At 41.8% G+C, this 19,737-nt stretch overlaps 1 protein-coding gene across 2 annotated transcripts in view; it reads left to right on the top strand.

Moving 5' to 3' along the window:
* Nucleotides 1-19,737, top strand: part of LOC124775021 (galactokinase-like) — a 155,230-nt gene that overhangs the window by 48,017 nt on the left and 87,476 nt on the right. For both annotated transcript variants that reach the window (XM_047249784.1, XM_047249783.1), the window contains exon 2: nt 17,742-17,928. In XM_047249784.1, the coding sequence (XP_047105740.1) occupies nt 17,742-17,928 (187 nt within the window). The remainder of the gene's footprint in view (nt 1-17,741; nt 17,929-19,737) is intronic.

The raw sequence follows: 19,737 nt of genomic DNA, 5'->3' as shown, positions 1-19,737 counted from the left end.
GTCATCAATAAATCTGTACCAAACTTTGGGTTGGCAGGCCTGGGTAACCAAGAAGGCTTCCTCTAAGCGACCCGTAAATAGGTTGGCATACGAGGGGGCCATCCTGGTACCCATGGCTGTTCCCTTTAATTGTTGGTATGTCTGGCCTTCAAAAGTGAAGAAGTTGTGAGTTAGGATGGAGCTGGCTAAGGTAATGAGGAAAGAGGTTTTAGGTAGGGTGGCAGGTGATCGACGTGAAAGGAAGTGCTCCATCGCAGCAAGGCCCTGGATGTGCGGGATATTTGTGTATAAGGAAGTGGCATCAATGGTTACAAGGATGGTTTCTGGGGATAACAGATTGGGTAAGGATTCCAGGCGTTCAAGAAAGTGGTTGGTGTCTTTGTAATGGGTTGAAGGTGTTGATCTACTTAGGCAGAGATACGTTCTGTGGGGGCTTGGTAACCAGCTACAATGGGGTGGCCGGGATGTTTGGGTTTGTGAATTTTAGGAAGTAGGTAGAAGGTAGGGGTGCGGGGTGTCGGTGGGGTCAGGAGGTTGATGGAGTCAGGTGAAAGGTTTTGTAGGGGCCCTAAGGTTCTGAGGATTCCTTGAAGCTCCGCCTGGACATCAGGAATGGGATTACCATGGCAAACTTTGTATGCAGTGTTGTCTGAAAGCTGACGCAGTCCCTCAGCCACATACTCCTGACGATCAAGTACCACGGTCGTGGAACCCTTGTCAGCCGGAAGAATGATGATGGATTGGTCAGCCTTCAGATCATGGATAGCTTGGGCTTCAGCTGTGGTGATGTTGGGAGTAGGATTAAGGTTATATACAGGGTGTTACAAAAAGGTACGGCCAAACTTTCAGGAAACATTCCTCACACACAAATAAAGAAAATATGTTATGTGGACATGTGTCTGGAAACGCTTAATTTCCATGTTAGAGCTCATTTTAGTTTCGTCAGTATGTACTGTACTTCCTCGATTCACCGCCAGTTGGCCCAATTGAAGGAAGGTAGAACATGTGTCTTTACAAGTACGACACAACATGTGGTTCGTGCACGATGGAGCTCCTGCACATTTGAATCGAAGTGTTCGTACGCTTCTCAACAACAGATTCGGTGACCGGTGGATTGGTAGAGGCGGACCAATTCCATGGCCTCCACGCTCTCCTGACCTCAACCCTCTTGACTTTCATTTATGGGGGCATTTGAAAGCTCTTGTCTACCCAACCCCAGTACCAAATGTAGAGACTCTTTGTGCTCGTATTGTGGACGGCTGTGATACAATACGCCATTCTCCAGGGCTGCATCAGCACATCAGGGATTCCATGCGACGGAGGGTGGATGCATGTCTCCTTGCTAACGGAGGACATTTTGAACATTTCCTGTAACAAAGTGTTTGAAGTCACGCTGGTATGTTCTGTTGCTGTGTGTTTCCATTCCATGATTAATGTGATTTGAAGAGAAGTAATAAAATGAGCTCTAACATGGAAAGTAAGCGTTTCCGGACACATGTCCACATAACATATTTTCTTTCATTGTGTGTGAGGAATGTGTCCTGAAAGTTTGGCCGTACCTTTTTGTAACACCATATATACACAAAGATGATGTAACTTCCCAAACGAAAGCGTTGGTATGTTGATAGACACACAAACACACACACAAAATTCAAGCTTTCGCAACCCACGGTTGCTTCATCAGGAAAGAGGGAAGGAGAGGGAAAGACGAAAGGATGTGGGTTTTAAGGGAGAGTGTAAGGAGTCATTCCAGTGCCGGGAGCGGAAAGACTTACCTTAGGGGGAAAAAGGGACAGGTATACACTCGCGCACACTCACACATATCCATCCGCACATATACAACACAAGCAGACATATGTAAAGGCAAAGAGTTTGGGCAGAGATGTAAGTCGAGGTGGAAGTACAGAGGCAAAGATGTTGTTGAATGACAGGTGAGGTATGAGCGGCGGCAACTTGAAATTAGCAGAGGTTGAGGCCTGGTGGGTAATGGGAAGAGAGGATATATTGAAGGGCAAGTTCCCATCTGCTTGTGTCTGTATATGTGCGGATGGATATGTGTGTGTGTGTGTGTGCAAGTGTATACCTTTCCTTTCTTCCCCCCAAGGTAAGTCTTTCTGCTGCTGGGTTTGGAATGACTCCTTACCCTCTCCCTTAAAACACACATCCTTTCATCTTTCCCTCTTTCCTGATGAAGCAACCGTGGGTTGCGAAAGCTTGATATTTGTGTGTGTGTTTGTGTGTCTCTGTGCCCAGTGGTTGGAAGAAAACCTTGGTCACACGCTTGTACAAGAAGGCCAACAGAAGTGTTCCACAGAACTACCACCCACCACTATTATTGATTTCCATGTGTTGTAGAGTCTTAGAACATATTCTGAACTCAAATATTATGAGGTGCCTCAAACAGAATGACCACCTCCATGCCAATCAGCGTAAGTAAGAAAGCATCAGTCACGCAAAATGCAGCTCATGTTTTTCACATGTGACATCGTGAAAGAACTGCATCAAGGCAGTCAGTTAGAAGTAGTATTTATTGACTTCTGAAAAGCATTTGACTTAATGTTACACCAACAGTTATTTTAAAAAATAACATAACAGAGATATATTAATGTCTCTACCACAGAGGGATGTTGAATAAGTAAAAAAAAGTATTAAACACATTTTGATATAAGATAAAATAACAAATTTTTCATAAAACATGTAAATATATGATGCATTGAGGGGCACAAGATAATTTTTAGGCTCTCTGAACCATGCATCATGAAAATCAGTTTGCTCCCATTACTGTAATTTTATGTAACACTCAATTTATTTGGTGTAGTAGTAGTATATAAACACCAGTCAGTTTTACTAAGAAATTGTTAATGAAATAGAAGGGTTATCAAATACAATTTGTGACTAGATTGAAGATTTATTGTTAGGAAGGATTTAGCACATTACCTTAGATGGAGAGTCACTGATGGATGTAGAAGTACATTGAGGTGTGCTCTAGGGAAGGGTACTGTGTTCCCTGTTGTTCATTTTGTACATACTGACCTGACAGACAATATTAATAATAACCTCAGACTTTTTGCAATTGATGGAGTTATCTGTTATAAAGTACTGTAGGGAAAATTATCTAGTCAGCTTTTGATGAGATTTGAAAGTGGTGCAAAGATTGGTAACGTCCATTAAATGTTAATAACTGTAAGAAACTGCTATTCAAAAATATGGAAAGTCACAGTATCATATGACTAAAATATTTGTAAGCCACAATTGAAATCAGTTACCTCATTCAAATACCATCGTGTAAAAAAATGTGGACATGTGAAATGGAATGATAATATAGGCTCAGTCATAGATAGGGCAACAGGAGACTTGGGGTCATTGGTAGGATAATTGAGAAAAAAGCAGTCAGTCTACAAAGGTGATTGCATACAAAATGCTTGTATGACCCATCCGTTACAATGACAAGTTCCGTCTACCATGCAATTCACATTGGTTTCAGAGTATAGGGGTAGTGTGAATTCAGTGAGGATACTAAATAGTTGCATTGTACTATATATTCATAAAAACTGAATTGACACATACTTCTATACATATTTTAACCCTGCTTCTATAACGCCTCTGTTGCTGAGGTTGCTAATACACACCTGTGCGGTGATGGATAACTCAGAGGTACGCTGGTTTGAATCTTGATGATGGACGAATTTTTCACAGCCTTTATTTGGACATCAAGATGAGGATAAGTGGTGGCATGAAGTTCCTTATCAGTCTTTGTGCCAATGTCCTCGATTAAATTCGAAATCTATCCACAGTGTCTCATGAAGGATGGCATGTGACAATGTTGATGGTGATCTGTCTATCAGATGAGGACATCAAGCCTGGTTGTTCCTTTGGTGCTGTTCAAGAAGAGTAGGCTATGTGCTGGCACCAGGTCTCACCTTCTCCCTTCTCTCATCATCAATATATAACACAAATGTAACACTTCAATATACACACATCCATTACACTCACCTACACTCTACAAATATGCACATGAAAATGCCCATATCTGCAAGAAAAGTGGGCAATGTTTATGGAGGAAGAACATCTTTCCTGACAAGTGGCTGAACCCACCCTGTGGGATATTCCAGCCGACAATGCCATATGTAATTTACATTTATTTTTTTCCTTACTTTTGTGAGGAGTCATAGATAGTGCTCAAAGTGGACCTGGAAGTTCTTCATCTCTTCTTTTGAAACAAGCACAATGATAGCACAACATGACATTCATGGCTAAAATGTCATGCATAATGGTTAATACACTGACTTTGTGGTTGCTGCTTCAGCAATAAGATTTTTAGTGGCCAGACACTAAGTCATGACTATTACTGATTCAGAACTCAGGAGCCCAGTGATCAAGGAAAGTACAACACATAGTTTGTGACCATTTAATTGTTTTCGCTTTTGGCAGACACTCAGAGTGTGTTGTCAGTAACATTGTAATCAAACAATATCTGCTTTTATAACATCTTCATAAACATACATCACATTTTATTATATGTAGAGCAAGGTAATACACTGCATAAGACAGTGGAAGTTCATTCAGGAAGAGTTGAGTTCAGATCCCTGTTTGGCAATCCAAATTTAGGTTTTTCATGGTTTTCCTCATATTATATAAGGGGAATGCCATGATGATTCCCTTGAAACAACTGGTTTTCTGTCCCATCTGATCTGTCCTATAAGATAACACACATAAATAAAAGAGTCGCTGCCACTCCATGGGCATGGGTGTCTATCTAGACTGAGTCCCAGTCCCTGGAACCATGAACCTGAGGGCATAAAGAAGACTCTGATCACAGGCCCAAGAGTGGCTGTGAAACCTGAAGCTGGCTTGGACAGGAACCCCGCCCTGGGCAGATCTGGCAAGAGTAAGAATAAGAATATAGTGAATTTGCCGTGGACAGACCACTTGCCAGTGGTACTGGATCCGTACTTCAGAGCGGACTTTTTTCATGTGGATTTCCAAGAGGGAGTAACAGTGGAACCAGTGAAGTTGACTGGTGGTCTGCATAGGTTTTCCTAAGGAAGAGGCTTGGTCATCTTGAGGAAGGTGAGATGACCCTGGAGGTGACTGTGTTGTCACCCAGTGCAGGACTCATGATGTATGGACCAAATCAGTGTGGACCACAGACTGATGGGCTGCAGCTTGCTGAATATTCTGTCTGAAAGAAGTGGAATTGCATGAGGCTAGTAACAGTCAGGGAAAGGGAAGTGACACTGCCCAATAGAAGGCAAGTGTCCAAGAAATGCCTGTGGCTTGGGAAGGAGAAGGTAGGGACACGAAGCACAACAACAGCCAACACCAAAGGCAAACCAGATCCTGGTGTAGACGCTGAGCCTCAGAAAAACCTGCAGACAGTGCCAGCAGCACCACACAACAGTGGTTGGCAGCTGGCCTTCAACACTGAAGGTCTCGATGGTGCCGTCATGAGACTCTTGAGTAATGAACTGCAACATCAGTCGGTACCTGGCCCTGAGAGCTCACTCATTGTGGATAGAAAATCATCGGTGGAAGCCAGACCTGAAGATACAGTTTCTGTGGTAACTATGGTGGGTTGCATGTGAGGAACATGAGAAAGTATGTGGCCCTGTGCTGCTGCCATGGTGGGAGGGTTGGGTACCACACTTGAAGGATCTGCCAGCCCAGTGGCAGACTGACAGAGTGCAGGAATTAGGACCAGAATTGGAAGATCACTATGTGAATGTGGAGCAGTGACATCAGAAGAAGGATCTTTTATTGTATGATTATGTGATAGCGGAACAAACACTGGTAGCAATTACTTCTGTAAAATATCTGGGAGTATGCGTGTGGAACGATTTGAAGTGGAATGATCATATAAAATTAATTGTTGGTAAGGTGGGTACCAGGTTGAGATTCATTGGGAGAGTCCTTAGAAAATGTAGTCTATCAACAAAGGAGGTGGGTTACAAAACACTCGTTCGACCTATACTTGAGTATTGCTCATCAGTATGGGATCCGTACCAGATCGGGTTGATGGAGGAGATAGAGAAGATCCAAAGAAGAGCGGTGCGTTTCGTCACAGGGTTATTTGGTAAGCGTGATAGCATTATGGAGATGTTTAGCAAACTCAAGTGGCAGACTCTGCAAGAGAGGCGCTCTGCATCACGGTGTAGCTTGCTGTTCAGGTTTCGAGAGGGTGCGTTTCTGGATGAGGTATCAAATATATTGCTTCCCCCTACTGATACCTCCCGAGGAGATCACAAATGTAAAATTAGAGATATTCGAGCGCACAAGGAGGCTTTCCGGCAGTAGTTCGCATACGCGACTGGAACAGGAAAGGGAGGTAATGACAGTGGCACGTGAAGTGCCCTCCGCCACACACTGTTGGGTGGCTTGCGGAGCATAAATGTAGATGTAGAAGCTGACAGGATGCCAGGGGCATCAGTTGCCAACAGGGAACATCACCATCGTGCGACTGCTACGGTCGCAGGTTTGAATCCTGCCTCGGGCATGGATGTGTGTGATGTCCTTAGGTTAGTTAGGTTTAAGTAGTTCAAAGTTCTAGGGGACTGATGACCACAGATGTTAAGTCCCATAGTTCTCAGAGCCATTTTTTTTTAACATCACCATCAACTGGAGTGGTGTCAGACATAGTAAAAATGTGGGTAGGAGGCCAAGAAAAGGAATCAGCCTGTGAATGAAACAATCTGTCTGAAAAAGGATGTAGATCTGGAAGGGGCACTGGAGGGGACTCCCAGAGTTCAAAGGAAATAACACAAGAACACCTTGTAGGAGAAGTTGAAAACATTGTTGCATCACAGGGTGTTTGGTAGTGTGAAGCACCTTGGAATGAATCGTAGTAAATGTGTACTCAAGGGGGATATGGTGGCTGAAGTGCTGTGGGCTCCCAGAGCATTTACAATAGATTAGGATGTATATGGTTGACATCCTGGACAGCCGATCATCTTGAAGAGGACAGAGAGAGCAATAGGAAGGAAGGACCGACAAGGAGACATGGTATGTTGTAGAAGACAACTGGGAAATGTGATTGCGCACATAATATGTTGGGACTAGCAGAGAGTCCCACTATTTTGCAGATGATGATTTGGAGTTGTTACTGTGTGCATGAGCACTAAAGACTACAGAGGGTTACATGTGCATGAGCACTGTTGTGTGCTGGAGCACACAGGAGCATCGTGGAAGACAGCTTGGGAGGGGGAACGTGCTTGAGCACTGGAATCAGTTTGTGAAGTATAATAGGGAGTAAGTTGGAATTTTAAATAGATATACTGTAAAGTATGAGGATCCACACTAGAGTTGATATGGATAGGCATGAGCACCAGAGTAGGCTTAGAAGAAAACTCATTGGGCATGTCACCTTGAACTGTGGAGATCATGAAGTATTGCTCCAACCTTGTGACAAAGGCGGGCCACAGCTCCAACTCTCATCAAATTCTTGTAACGGTGGCAGCCACATGATCCTCACTCAGATCCACATCCATCACAAAAGCTCCTGATAGTGCTGAAGTTGCTGGAAAGCATCCAGATGGGCCACATTTGCAGAAGGGCCTTCTGTTCTTTCTGAAGTTGCTATATGGCAAGCAGTAGGTGCATCAACTCAACTTGTTTTTGCATTCACATGCTGAAACAAAAAGATTTGCTGAGTACACTTGAACTTGTGAGGCAAAATGGCACTATAGTTCATAAAATGTCCGTGAAAGCACTGAAAATACTGGGAATATAAATGACAAACCACTTGATGTCATTGGTGTTGAGAAAAGGGATGAATGTGGAAACCAAAAATACTACTCTTTTTGAACAGGTGGAGCAAAACTGGTACTCTTGTTGCCTACAGTGATAGGATGAAATGCAAGACACTGTCAACAGCTGTACTGCGCTGCCTGGAACACAAGAAGAGCACAGTCCCAATAAACAACTCAAAACAAGTTTAGTGGACAACAAATTAAAAGTCTTCTGCGTGGAGTAAGGCTGTGCCCACTGGGCTTTTGTCAGACAAAGTGGAATGGAAAATAAAAGTCAGTTCATTTGAAACTTGGCAGTAACATGGAAAAAAAGTCTAACATTGGTGTAGCACATGCATGAAAAATGTCGTCACCAACTTATGTGCCCTATGTGGTAACACACATGAATTAAGGATTGTCCCTTGCTATATGCTGCTAACATTTAGATTCATTTCACCAGAAATATGCAGCTTTTGATAAACTGTGTAAATTCATTTCAGATTACCACTGCTACAAGTTGACTATTGATAAATCATAGATTATTCAGTCTCTGTCTCTATACAAAAACATGAAAGATAATAAGTTCCACCAAAGTATCGGAGTCACTGAAATAGCTATGATAGGGATAATAAATCTTAAGTTCATGTAGAACTGGTACTTAATAATGAAAAATCAAAGTCCATTAGGTCATATATTGTTGGTGAATAATGAGCACAGTTTAACAGTTTAAGTGCCACACAGTAATATCAGTTTTGGAGCACCAAGTCCAAGGTAGGCCAAGTCAAAGGATGCAAAGTCCCCTGGCTGCTCGTAGTGACTTCTGTGAGGTGTCTTCTGGAATGGACAGCTGCTGGAACCATGTGGTGTAGATCCTGGAGATCATTCTGCATCAGAACAGCTTGCAGTGGCACAGAGAGCTGAACTGACAGAGAGCAACTGGGCCCTATCTAAACACACACCCAGTGGAGTGATCTGCTTGATGCATGATTAGCATGTCATTGGTGTAGGCAAAGTAGCGCTCCCAATTGTGTCCAGAATGTGCGCACTGTTGGTCTCAAGGCTGGTGCCTCTCATGGTGAAGTTAGTGCCATGTCTCTCTGTGGTGCTGGCTGGAGTTCTCCTTCAAAACACACCAGTATGTTTTCAACACAATCCAGCTTGTTGTGATGTTTATATCCTGCGTGTACTACTGTTGACACCAGGGTCTGCAACAGGAATGTCTCCTGCAGAGCTGGAGCACAGGCTATTCATCGGCCATGTCTATGATCTGGTAATCGTGGTCGCAGGCATAGGATACATCACTGTCTTTATCTTATCCATGCTTGTTCTCCATTTCTAATGACCTTTTCCTCAATTTGATGTTAAATCCCATCTTCCTTATCCCTTACACTGACTTATAATGAGGCTCATCAGCATGTTGGAGCACAGTGCAGTGTCCTGAATTTTGGGGTCACTTGTACTTTGCGATACCAGAATTTGCAGTGAGATTTTGTTGTTTGGTAGTGTCTTTTTCAACACACACACACACACACACACACACACACACACACACACACACACACACACAGATCAGTAACATAATGCTCATACATTAAAACACACAGATATACTGTTTGGGTATGAGCGTTTCATTAGGAAAGTTGTTTGTTTTGTTTCTCCCTGCTCAAAACCCACTAATTAGTGTGGATGTCCCATTACTTTGGCATTCTTTTTCAAATTATTGTGATTAAGTTTTGAATTTGTTCTCATATTGTTAATTCTATTGAATCTGTGATGTTATGCTCACCATATTGGATAGAGCTGAATGGTTGTGTCTGTTTTGATGATGTCAAGGGTCAAAGCTGATGGCCAGTATTGGATGTTTTAGTATTTTGAAATTTTGCAGCAGTTTTCCACAGTAATACCTTACCACCTATGTCACCATAGCCTTTGAACAATCTCACGAGACTTATCACCATTTTACTGTGGAAAACTTACTATTATTATGAGTAGCATATATGCTACCAAATATCTCTGATGTACACCAGCAAAGTCATAGTGGTGGAAATCCTTGGCTCCTGTTCTTCTTTGAAGGCTTAGCACTATGGGCCATTTCTTCAAACATTTTTGTGGATCCAGTACTAGTGGCTTTTCCTTTTAACAGTCTTCCCTGGTGTCAATCTAAAACATGTGAAAAAAATTTCATTAGTTTGCTGGAAGTAACAGCAGTATTCCCACATTTAGGTGTGGCCAAATAGTGGTACTGTGGGACTGCACCAAGTTGTCCAGCTTCTAGATCCATCAGTTCTGTGAAGTTGTACAGTTCTCATAGAACCCACTGATCAGTCACATAAACCTCCTCTGGAGGCAAGGTATTCTTGGTACCTAATGGAATTCTGTCATCGGAAAAACCTGAGTAAAAGCAGTCCGAAATTGAGAGCTCAATTTTGCACCCTGTGGTTGTGATCAAATTGTGTATTGGTCCTGTTCTGTCTTACAACTGCCACTTACTCCAAAATTAGGTACAGCCCATCTTGTACAGAACAGCATCAAGGTCCTGACATGTGTTGGTATTAAGGTCAGAGTGAATTGAACTGCCATTACCTTCCCATCGATTTGGCTCTCAGTTCTTCAGCAAATTGGTACTAAGTTAGGCTTTTGTAAAGAATGGCACATAACTACTAAGTTATGTTTCCTCATTGTACAACTCCATCCAGGATGTTTACCCACCGCTTATCCGTGGGGACTAGGCATCTCACTGTAATGAACACTTCGCCTTTTGACTGTACTGAAAGCAACCCTCTATTTTGCTGCACATAATCCCATATCATCTCAGTTAGTCTTGTGTCTGCACTGCATGGAATAGATATACATGCTTCGTGTATATATTGATACTTAATCTCTGTGCAGTGCCAGCTGAATGCATGGGCATTTTGATGAATGTGTCATGTACAGAGTGTGCAACAGGTGCCAAGCACCGATCCTAGTATGACACGCACTACAGTCTGGCACTCAGATGACAGGACATTCTGTACAGTGACACAGAAGTTTCTGCCCTCAAAAAGGGATTACAGAAGACATAAAAAGTAGTGCTGAGAGATTCTTGTGCCACACAGAATAGAATGTATTTCCAATACTCAGTTGCTTCCATTGCTTCTTCAACAGGTACATACCTTTGATCTATACATGATGTTATTTTCATACTGAAAGACATATCCAAAAAAAAAAAGAACGATACAGGTACTCACAGCATTCATTGGTATGGAATACAACACCATGATAATTATACTCAGTGCTTGATATGTAAAAAAGAGGTTCCAGTAATGTGACCTGAGAGATGTTTTTTTGAAAACAGATATCTTAAAACATTATTTCAATGCTTTTTTTGTCAGAGATACTCGTACAGCCTACCGGTTTGTACAGACACTGATTGCACTCACTGAGAAATGATGTTTAATATCAATCAGTAATTATGCCATATATATGTATAATATACTTTTAGTGAATTATGATTGAAACAGGATGTTCTTTTAAATGTTTGGTGATCAGATTATCACTATTCATTTTATGTCTGCTTGTATAACAGCTCACAACTGGTACAGGAATGACAACAACAAAACTGACAAGCACATTGCTGTATCCCACTATCAGTGCATGTGAGTGTAAGTGCAGTGAGTGTAGTGTTGCTGTGCATGTGTACTTAAATTGGCCGCCAACTGTATCAGCACAGGCCAGCCCCCAGGCCAGACCTGCAGGAAGCATGAACACGGCACAGTTGCCTTTGTGCCATCTGCTGGTGACTCGTGCTGATATAGGTGCAAGCAGTGCTGACTCACTCGCACTATGTTCTTTTAGATTGTACTGCTCACATCAGTTGTTCTGTGTATCGCTTACATTGCACCTTCTGTATGATTCTTTTGTCTCGTTACATGTGGAGTCATGAGAGGCTTACTTCTGTTATTGTTTAGAGGTTTATGAATAATGCCATACTTGTGTAATTTGGATTGGCTTCATGTATAACGTGGTTACTACACAATTGGGTCCGCACTGTTGCAGTTGGCAGTTGATTTAAGTACACACACACACACACACACACACACACACACACACACACACACACACAGTGACACTACACTTGGCACACTCACACTCATATGCACTTGTTGCAGGATACAGCACACACGTGTACAGGAAGTACACATCAGTTTTAAGTTTTCAGAAGGTGAAGCATATCTCTTTACTCAAAAGAAAGTAAGGGAAAGCAGTTAAGTAAAAAATAAAATCTGTGGTACAACCAGTGACTGGGCTGTTGGCCTGACTAAAATACAATAACGTCTTTCTTCCTTGTGAGATTAGGAGGGTGCTGATGCTTAGTGTAGTGCTCTTGGGAAAGATCGCCATTACTGATTCGATAGCAGGCTGATCAGCGTGGGGTCGTCATGGAAGGAATGGAAAGAGGGAAAATTCCTACCCCATCTGGGACTGAACTGAGGACATCTAGAGCTGGAGTCTTGTGCTCTACCAGTTAGACACTATGGCCACAAGAAAAACAATGGGAAAAGAAACAGTTACTGCCAAAACTCAGAAGAGGAAAAACAGACAATAACGATGAAAAAGAAATGTATGTACAACTAAAATTAATACGTCCATAATTCAAAAGCCAAATATGTGTTCTGTGGTCAGTTCTCATCTCCAGGATTTGGAAACACTGAAATTCTGGGTGGTATTCACTTGCCACAAATAGTGAATAAAGTATCCAGATATCAGCCCACCCAGTTAGTTGCTCGGTGTAACATGCTGCTTCCTGAATTGGAAGGTGTGCCGGTTCCCGGCACGAATCCGCCTGGTGTATTAGTTTCGGGGTCCGGTGGGCCGGTCAGCCTGTGGGTGGTTTTTAAAGCGCTTTTCCATCTACCTCGGCGAATGTGGGCTGGTTCCCCTTATTCTGCCTCAGTTGCACTATGTCGGCGATTGCTGCACAAACACTGTCTCCACGTATGTGTACATCATAATTACTCTACCACGCAAATATTTGGAGTTACACTTGCCTGGTATGAAACGTTCCTGAGGTCCACTGGGGGCCGAACTGCACAATAACCCTGGGTTCAGTGTGGGGCTGTGATGGGGTGGTTGAACTGCTGTGGCCTGTTGTTGGGTTGTGAACCACTGAGGGCAATGGTGGGACAAAGAGTCTCCATAGTTTCTAGGTCCCCAGTTTAAGTACACAATACACACCCAGATATCAAGTACGTAAGTGTATTTCTGAGCATGTATGTCAACTGGATATTAGGAACTGCTAGCATAAACGACTCGTCTGTGTAATTTATTCTTACTGGAAATTTGATACTGGTCATCCGTACATAACATAGTGAACAGACATTGCAAATTCACCAATGGTTTAACTGCAGGAGTTTCCATTGGGCAGTTTTTACTATAGAGGCACTGACAACAGTAAGTAGAAGTTACGGAAACATGCAGCCTGACATGGAGTTTGAATAATGGCAGAAGGCCATTGATGTGACAGCTGCTCACCCCCTTGCTGGCTTATGAAACTGCAACACCAGAAAGAATAGCAAATAATGAAATTTTATTTATTGTGCATTGATGGTATAGTAATTTGTAGATGATATGGAGATATACAGAACATGAAACTTAGTAAAAAGAGCTGTAATCTCTAGCAGTACCAGCGGGTCTAACCTGACTAGGCATTCAGCCAAACTGTGATTGGATGACAGATTCTGGTATGCCATTCTAAGCTTCTTTATATCTGTGTAGGCGCTACAGTCGCAGGTTCAAATCCTGCCTCGGGCATGGATGTGTGTGATGTCCTTAGGTTAGTTAGGTTTAATTAGTTCTACGTTCTAGGCAACTGATGACCTCAGAAGTTAAGTCGCATAGTGCTCAGAGCCATTTGAACCATTTTGAACCATATCTGTGTAGGAATTAATCATAGTGCCCAGTGGATAGTAGTGTACATGTCTCTTGGCATCCCATGATCAGATGATTACAGTGGGTGAGAGATCTGGAGAACATGCTAGCCAGGACAACAGTTGGGCACCCTCTGTTTTGGGATGGATCAAGGCATGATAGGTAACATGTGGGCTTCCTTTACCTTGTGGAACCATATCGTGAAGACATCAGAAATAGGGTGCAACAAATGTTGCATACCCAACGGCATTCCAAACCATTACACTAGGTGCTGGAACATATGATGGCAACAAATGCAATTCATACAGTTCATTATCCTTAGAATCTCCTAAAAAGGACACTTTCATTGTGGTACTCACCTGAAAAGACAATGTACTCTCACTTCTGTGTTCAGTGATGTCATTGGTTGCAACACTGTTGGTACACTCTCTGCTGCTGTAACAGTGATTTCCCTGCTGACAGTCCATGGTACTCCAGACAATATCACAATGCCTCTGTGTATACCTGTCTTCCAATAAGGAGCCCTTTTCCTGACACAAGGTAATTGACATTTTTGAATAATCCTGCACAGCCAAGGGAACATTGTGTATATCCCGTCATGTATTTTTACACAGGGTCTCTGAGATCTTGAATGGTGTTTGGTATTGCTTTTCTGAATCCATTGATTCTATATTCATGTGACAGTCAGTGGACGCCAACCAACATCAGCACCAGTATTACAGAAATACAAACTACTACCTTGACAGAACCTGATTCTACCACTTTCAAATTCCAACACATGCTGTTAGACATATCACCTCACTGCATCAGGCCCAATATGATATTCTCACAGACAAACAACATTCAGATACTATTTCTGAATGACAAACTGGCTATATAATGTTACTTTACATACTAAACGTTGATAGTGTTACTTCATCTACTTTATGGTTGTGCTGGAATGCAATTCATTGTTGTATCCAAGCATATGTTACATGCCAGTATAATGTCTGTTGCATTCTGCCTTCCTGATGTTGCAGTTTCAACTGTCTGTTGCGTATTATTACTGAGATTGGTCTTAGCAAAACCAATTTGAAGAATATTAGTTTTTTTAACATACAATATTGTAAAATGAGAGCATTTGCAGTGTATCTGTTAAAAGCCTGCGTCAGAAAAAGACTGTGTCAGACAAAGTTTGCCATTCATCAAAATAGGTCCGTAATTCAGAGCCATTTGCCTATCTCTGGTTTTATAGATGGATATTTCTATTGTGTTTCTTTGTTCATAAAGTAGTATGCCATGAGCCAGTGACTGAGTACAGACATAGCTCAAGTTAGGACAAAGTTAGCAGTATTACTAAATTTTAGTGATCTGATGAATTTTGTTGTCTTTTTAGGGGTTGTATTTTTCAAAATAATGTCTGTCGTTGTTACACGGAGTTTCTCTACAACTAAATCTAATACATTTGTATTTAGTTGTGTATTACATCTACATCTGCATATACTTTGCAAACCACTGTGAACTGCATGGAAGATAATACATCCCACTCTGTACCAGTTAATAGGGATTTTCCCTATTTCATTTGTGCATGGAATGTGGGAAAAATGATTGTTTAAATGCCTCTGTGCATGCCGTAATTAATCTAATCTTATTCTCATGATCCCTGTGGGAGTGGTATATAGGGGGTTGCAGTATATTCCCAGAGTCTTCATTCAAAGCCAGTTCTTGAAACTTCATTAGTTTACCGGAATGAGATTTTCACTCTGCAGCGGAGTGTGCGCTTATATGAAACTTCCTGGCAGATTAAAACTGTGTGCCAGACTGAGACTCAAACTCGGGACCTCTGCTTTTCGCAGGCAAGTGGTCTACCATCTGAGCTACCCAAGCATGACTCACGCCCCATCCTCGCAGCTTTACTTCTGCCAATACCTCATCTCCTACTTTCTATACTTTACAGAAGCTCTCCTGCAAACCTTGAAGAACTAGCACTCCTGAAAGAAAGGATATTGTGGAGACATGGCTTAGCCACAGCCTGAGGGATGTTCCCAGAATGAGATTTTCACTCTGCAGCAGAGTGTGCATTGATATGAAACTTCCTGGCAGATTAAAACTGTGTGTTGGACGGAGACTCGAACTCAGGACCTTTGCCTTTCATGGACAAGTGCTCTACCATCTGAGCTACCCAAGCACGACTCATGCCCTATCCTCACAGCTTTACTTCTGCCAGTACCTCATCTCCTACTTTCCAAACTCTAAAGAAGCTCTCCTGCAAACCTTGGAGAATCAGCACTCCTGAAAGAAAGGATATTGCGGAGACATGGCTTAGCCACAGCCTGAGGGATGTTTCCAGAATGAGATTTTCACTCTGCAGCGGAGTGTGCGCTGATATGAAACTTCCTGGCAGATTAAAACTGTGTGCTGGACCGAGACTCGAACTTGGTTGGGGGGAAGGGGGGGGGGGGGCGGGGGGGGGGCTCGATAGCAAAAGTGACAGATAACATGCAATTCATTGCTGTGAACATTATGGAAGATGGTTTAACAACATTCTGGAAGTCAGACAATGCATCCACTACCAAAAACCATATGCTTCCCAAAAATGGGCCTGCAGTGTCAATGTGCACCATGTCCCAAGGTTACACTGGGGTTGGTCGAGGAGAAAACTGAAGCCATGGCACAGCCTGTTTCTGTGTGTCAGCATGCACATCTGCTGCCATCTGCACCACATCCTCCACTGCCCTACTTTTGCTCACAGAATGGGATAATGGTAGTGTTTGTTCCTGTGATTCCAACTGCAGAGCTCATGGAATTGGAGCCCATTCTCTCCTTTCCTCACTCACCCATGGTTGCATCCTCACCCTCACTGGTGCAGGCAGACCAGCTGCCCTATTCTGATGCTGTGGCAGAGTCTTCTGTGTCTGTGTTGCCTACATCAGAGGTAGACCCACTGCTGGAAGATCTGACACCCTCTCTGGTTTTGTGATACAGGTTGTGACATAAAACTTAGGCATACATGGCCTTTTCAAGGGTTGAGTATGCCCCAGCAGACATCTATATGGACGTAAAATGAGTTGTGGTGGGTCTTACGGTAGACTAGTGCAGCAACGTGTCCCAGATGGCGCACTCTCTATGGTCAGAACCATTGATCTGGGTGTTTACTTGCTGACAGGTTTACCTGACAGTTCTTATGCTGACATAACCAATTCAGACCTGGCTTTTGCAATGTGCTGTGTTCTTTGTTTTGCTTGCAAGTTGTTACCATTCACTCTGTTCACATGTTGTGCCTTTCTCTATACTCAATTCTACATGGTGCTCAGACTCTCTGATACCCCGTAGATTGACCCATACATCAAGTTTGTTTTTCACTTCCACAGTCCAACTCCCTTGCTTCCTTAACTGAGTCACCGCTGTCTAGATTAGCTATGTTTGTAGCAACAGGACATGGCATTGTAATGTCCATGCAGTTGCCAAAAACCTACTGCAAACAACTATGTATGCTAACAATAGCCCAATAATATATAATTTTCTTAGTTGTGATTTGGCAGTATAGTGACTTCTTTCACTGCTGCTATACTCTCAAAGCTGCACACCTTTTTGTTTGTTAGACTTGCTTCACCAAGTTGCCACACATAATAATGTATCAGAATATCTTCTTCATGTAAGTTGCCAGTTCTTTATAACATTTGATTCTAATGTCTATCACATATTTATCAGCACACATTATTTTTACTCATTCTGCATGGTGGGCCCTGCAATTTTTTGTTGTGAATATGATTGTCAGCATTTGTTAGCAAATATCATATGTCAGCTCTGACTGTCAATACACGCTTGTATGTCAAAGGTGCTGTAAGTGCACATGTAGTTTGAATAGTGGTTAATAGTGCACTGTGAAGGCATGGATGAGTGATTGAAATACCCATTTAATATAATGTAAAACCTTATTTTAAATGATAGTTGGTATGAAAATACATGTACTTATCCCACAATGATTTCCAAATTCTAGTATCACCTAAATTCCTTGACAGAGTTACTGTAATCAGTCAGTCTGTGTTATTAAGAATCACCATGTACCTCTTATCATTTTAACAGAATGTATTGTCTGTTGTCTGTAACTCAATGTACATTGTTCAACAGGCTTTACCTCTGGTGACAGTTGTGGTAGGAAGCAAGAACAATACTGATACCTGCCATGTCAAGACAACTAACCAGCAATGTGATGCACCAAAAGAAACTGATTTTCTTATTCCGTCTAAGCAGTCTCTTCAGCCAGGGTCACCTAAATGGGCTAATTATGTTAAAGGAGTTGTTCAGAATTTTAAAGGTTTGTAACTACATAATTAGCACTACTTAATTATCAATTTAAGTTTATTTAATTGTGGTTTTTGAAGTAAACCCAGTATATAGTAAAGCACATTTTGGACACTGGTTCAATAGTCATGAGTAACTACAAAAATTCTTAGAAAACATTATCTGATTTCCCTGAATGTCATATTTCCCCACTTGAATTACATTCTATTAGCTGCGAAGAAGGTGGCCACCCCTCCTAATGAATCAGTTATTCTTGTTTCTTCCAACATTATCCTTTCTTTGGCAATATGAAAGTAGCTCTCATTCGATGAGCGTGAATTTTTGTCTCTTTGTGTTTGTGCTTGTCTGTGCTGTTATTCAGCGAGTAGATGAATTATATATTTACTTCAACATCTGGCATGACAAGACAACTGTGTGGAAACTTGTAAGTTACTTCATAATCAAGAGAAATATAGTTTCATGTGATCTGGTTGGAAACTATAATGGTGAGACTTTGGCTTGTAAACATACAGTTATTTAAACCAGCTACTGTTAATATGTAGTTTCAGCATGGTCTGGATTGTAAAATTTATTGTGGAATCAGCACAACTGGTTCTGGAATTATGAAACCCTCCAGCACAGATGAACATTTGTGTGAACTGCAATGCCCAGAATTAATGCATCTAACTCAGAGGAAGTGTAAAACAGCTTACCAGCAATAAGTAATTAAGGTTTCCCAGAGACAGCATACAAGAAGATGTGACAACACCCTCTATTGTATGATCAGAATTGTTAGTGTTGCATCATGCTTATTCTGTGAACAGGCATCCAGTAGAATGGGTAGTGGCATGCCTACCATTGTATCATTGTGTCCAGAAACCACAAAACAAAATGTGCAATTTGATTCTGTTGTTGGGATACTGAGAGGTAAAATTTATTGATTTTAGAGGTGTTCTGCTTCAATCTGTTTTGATGGCAGGATGTATGTCAGCTGCTGGTTTGATAAATGTAATATGGCTGTCTGCATTGGTCTGCCTGCCAAGGTGATGGTTTGTGATGCCACTGAATGCTGCCAGTGTTCTTGGAACCTACACATCGAGGGCAATCTGGACAGAAGCTGCTATACCAGGGAAGCATTAGAGCTCAGGGTACTGACCATTCTTCTGATAATTTAGTAGGCTGTATTGTAGCAGCACAATGCCTGTCACAGGTGGTAGGAAATGCATAATACTTCTTCAAGGAAAGACGATTACTGATAATTCCCTGGCTTGCGCAATCACCTGACATGGTGTCTGATAAACACAACTGGAATATTGTTGGTTGGTAGCTTGCTTTGCACCGTGCTCCTGCAAAGACTGTTAATGGTTTTTGGACTTGCATACACCCTACATAAGGAGTGGATTCCTTGGACTTCTCATGTTTTCAGTGTCAAAACATTTAGAAGTTATGATTCCACAATTTGAAGCTTTCAGACCATATTGAATTCTCAGAGTCAGAGATAATCTACAGTTCTGCAATACCAATACCGAATTTGTGTTATAAAGTCTGTTTCAGTTACCTGCATCAATCTTAGGTGCTTTAATTTTCATAAATGTTAGTACACATTTTGCTGTACTGTCTACATGGCTCTAATTTATGTATGTCTTTAATTGTCTCTCTTCTGTACCTTTCTTTTTTAGCCCTCTTAAGAATTTTCTCCCTTGATTTTATTCTTTTTACTTTCAACCATAACTACCTTTCTGACTACAACAGTTATTATTTATTGTAACTTTTTAAATTTGACTATTCATGTGTAGGTATTATTTTTTTGTAACAATTTGTTTTTTCCTTTTCTATCTTCCCA

Source organism: Schistocerca piceifrons, chromosome 2 (genome assembly GCF_021461385.2).
Source record: "Schistocerca piceifrons isolate TAMUIC-IGC-003096 chromosome 2, iqSchPice1.1, whole genome shotgun sequence".
Classification (NCBI taxonomy): domain Eukaryota; kingdom Metazoa; phylum Arthropoda; class Insecta; order Orthoptera; family Acrididae; genus Schistocerca; species Schistocerca piceifrons.
This window is presented reverse-complemented; position numbering and strand designations above follow the sequence as displayed.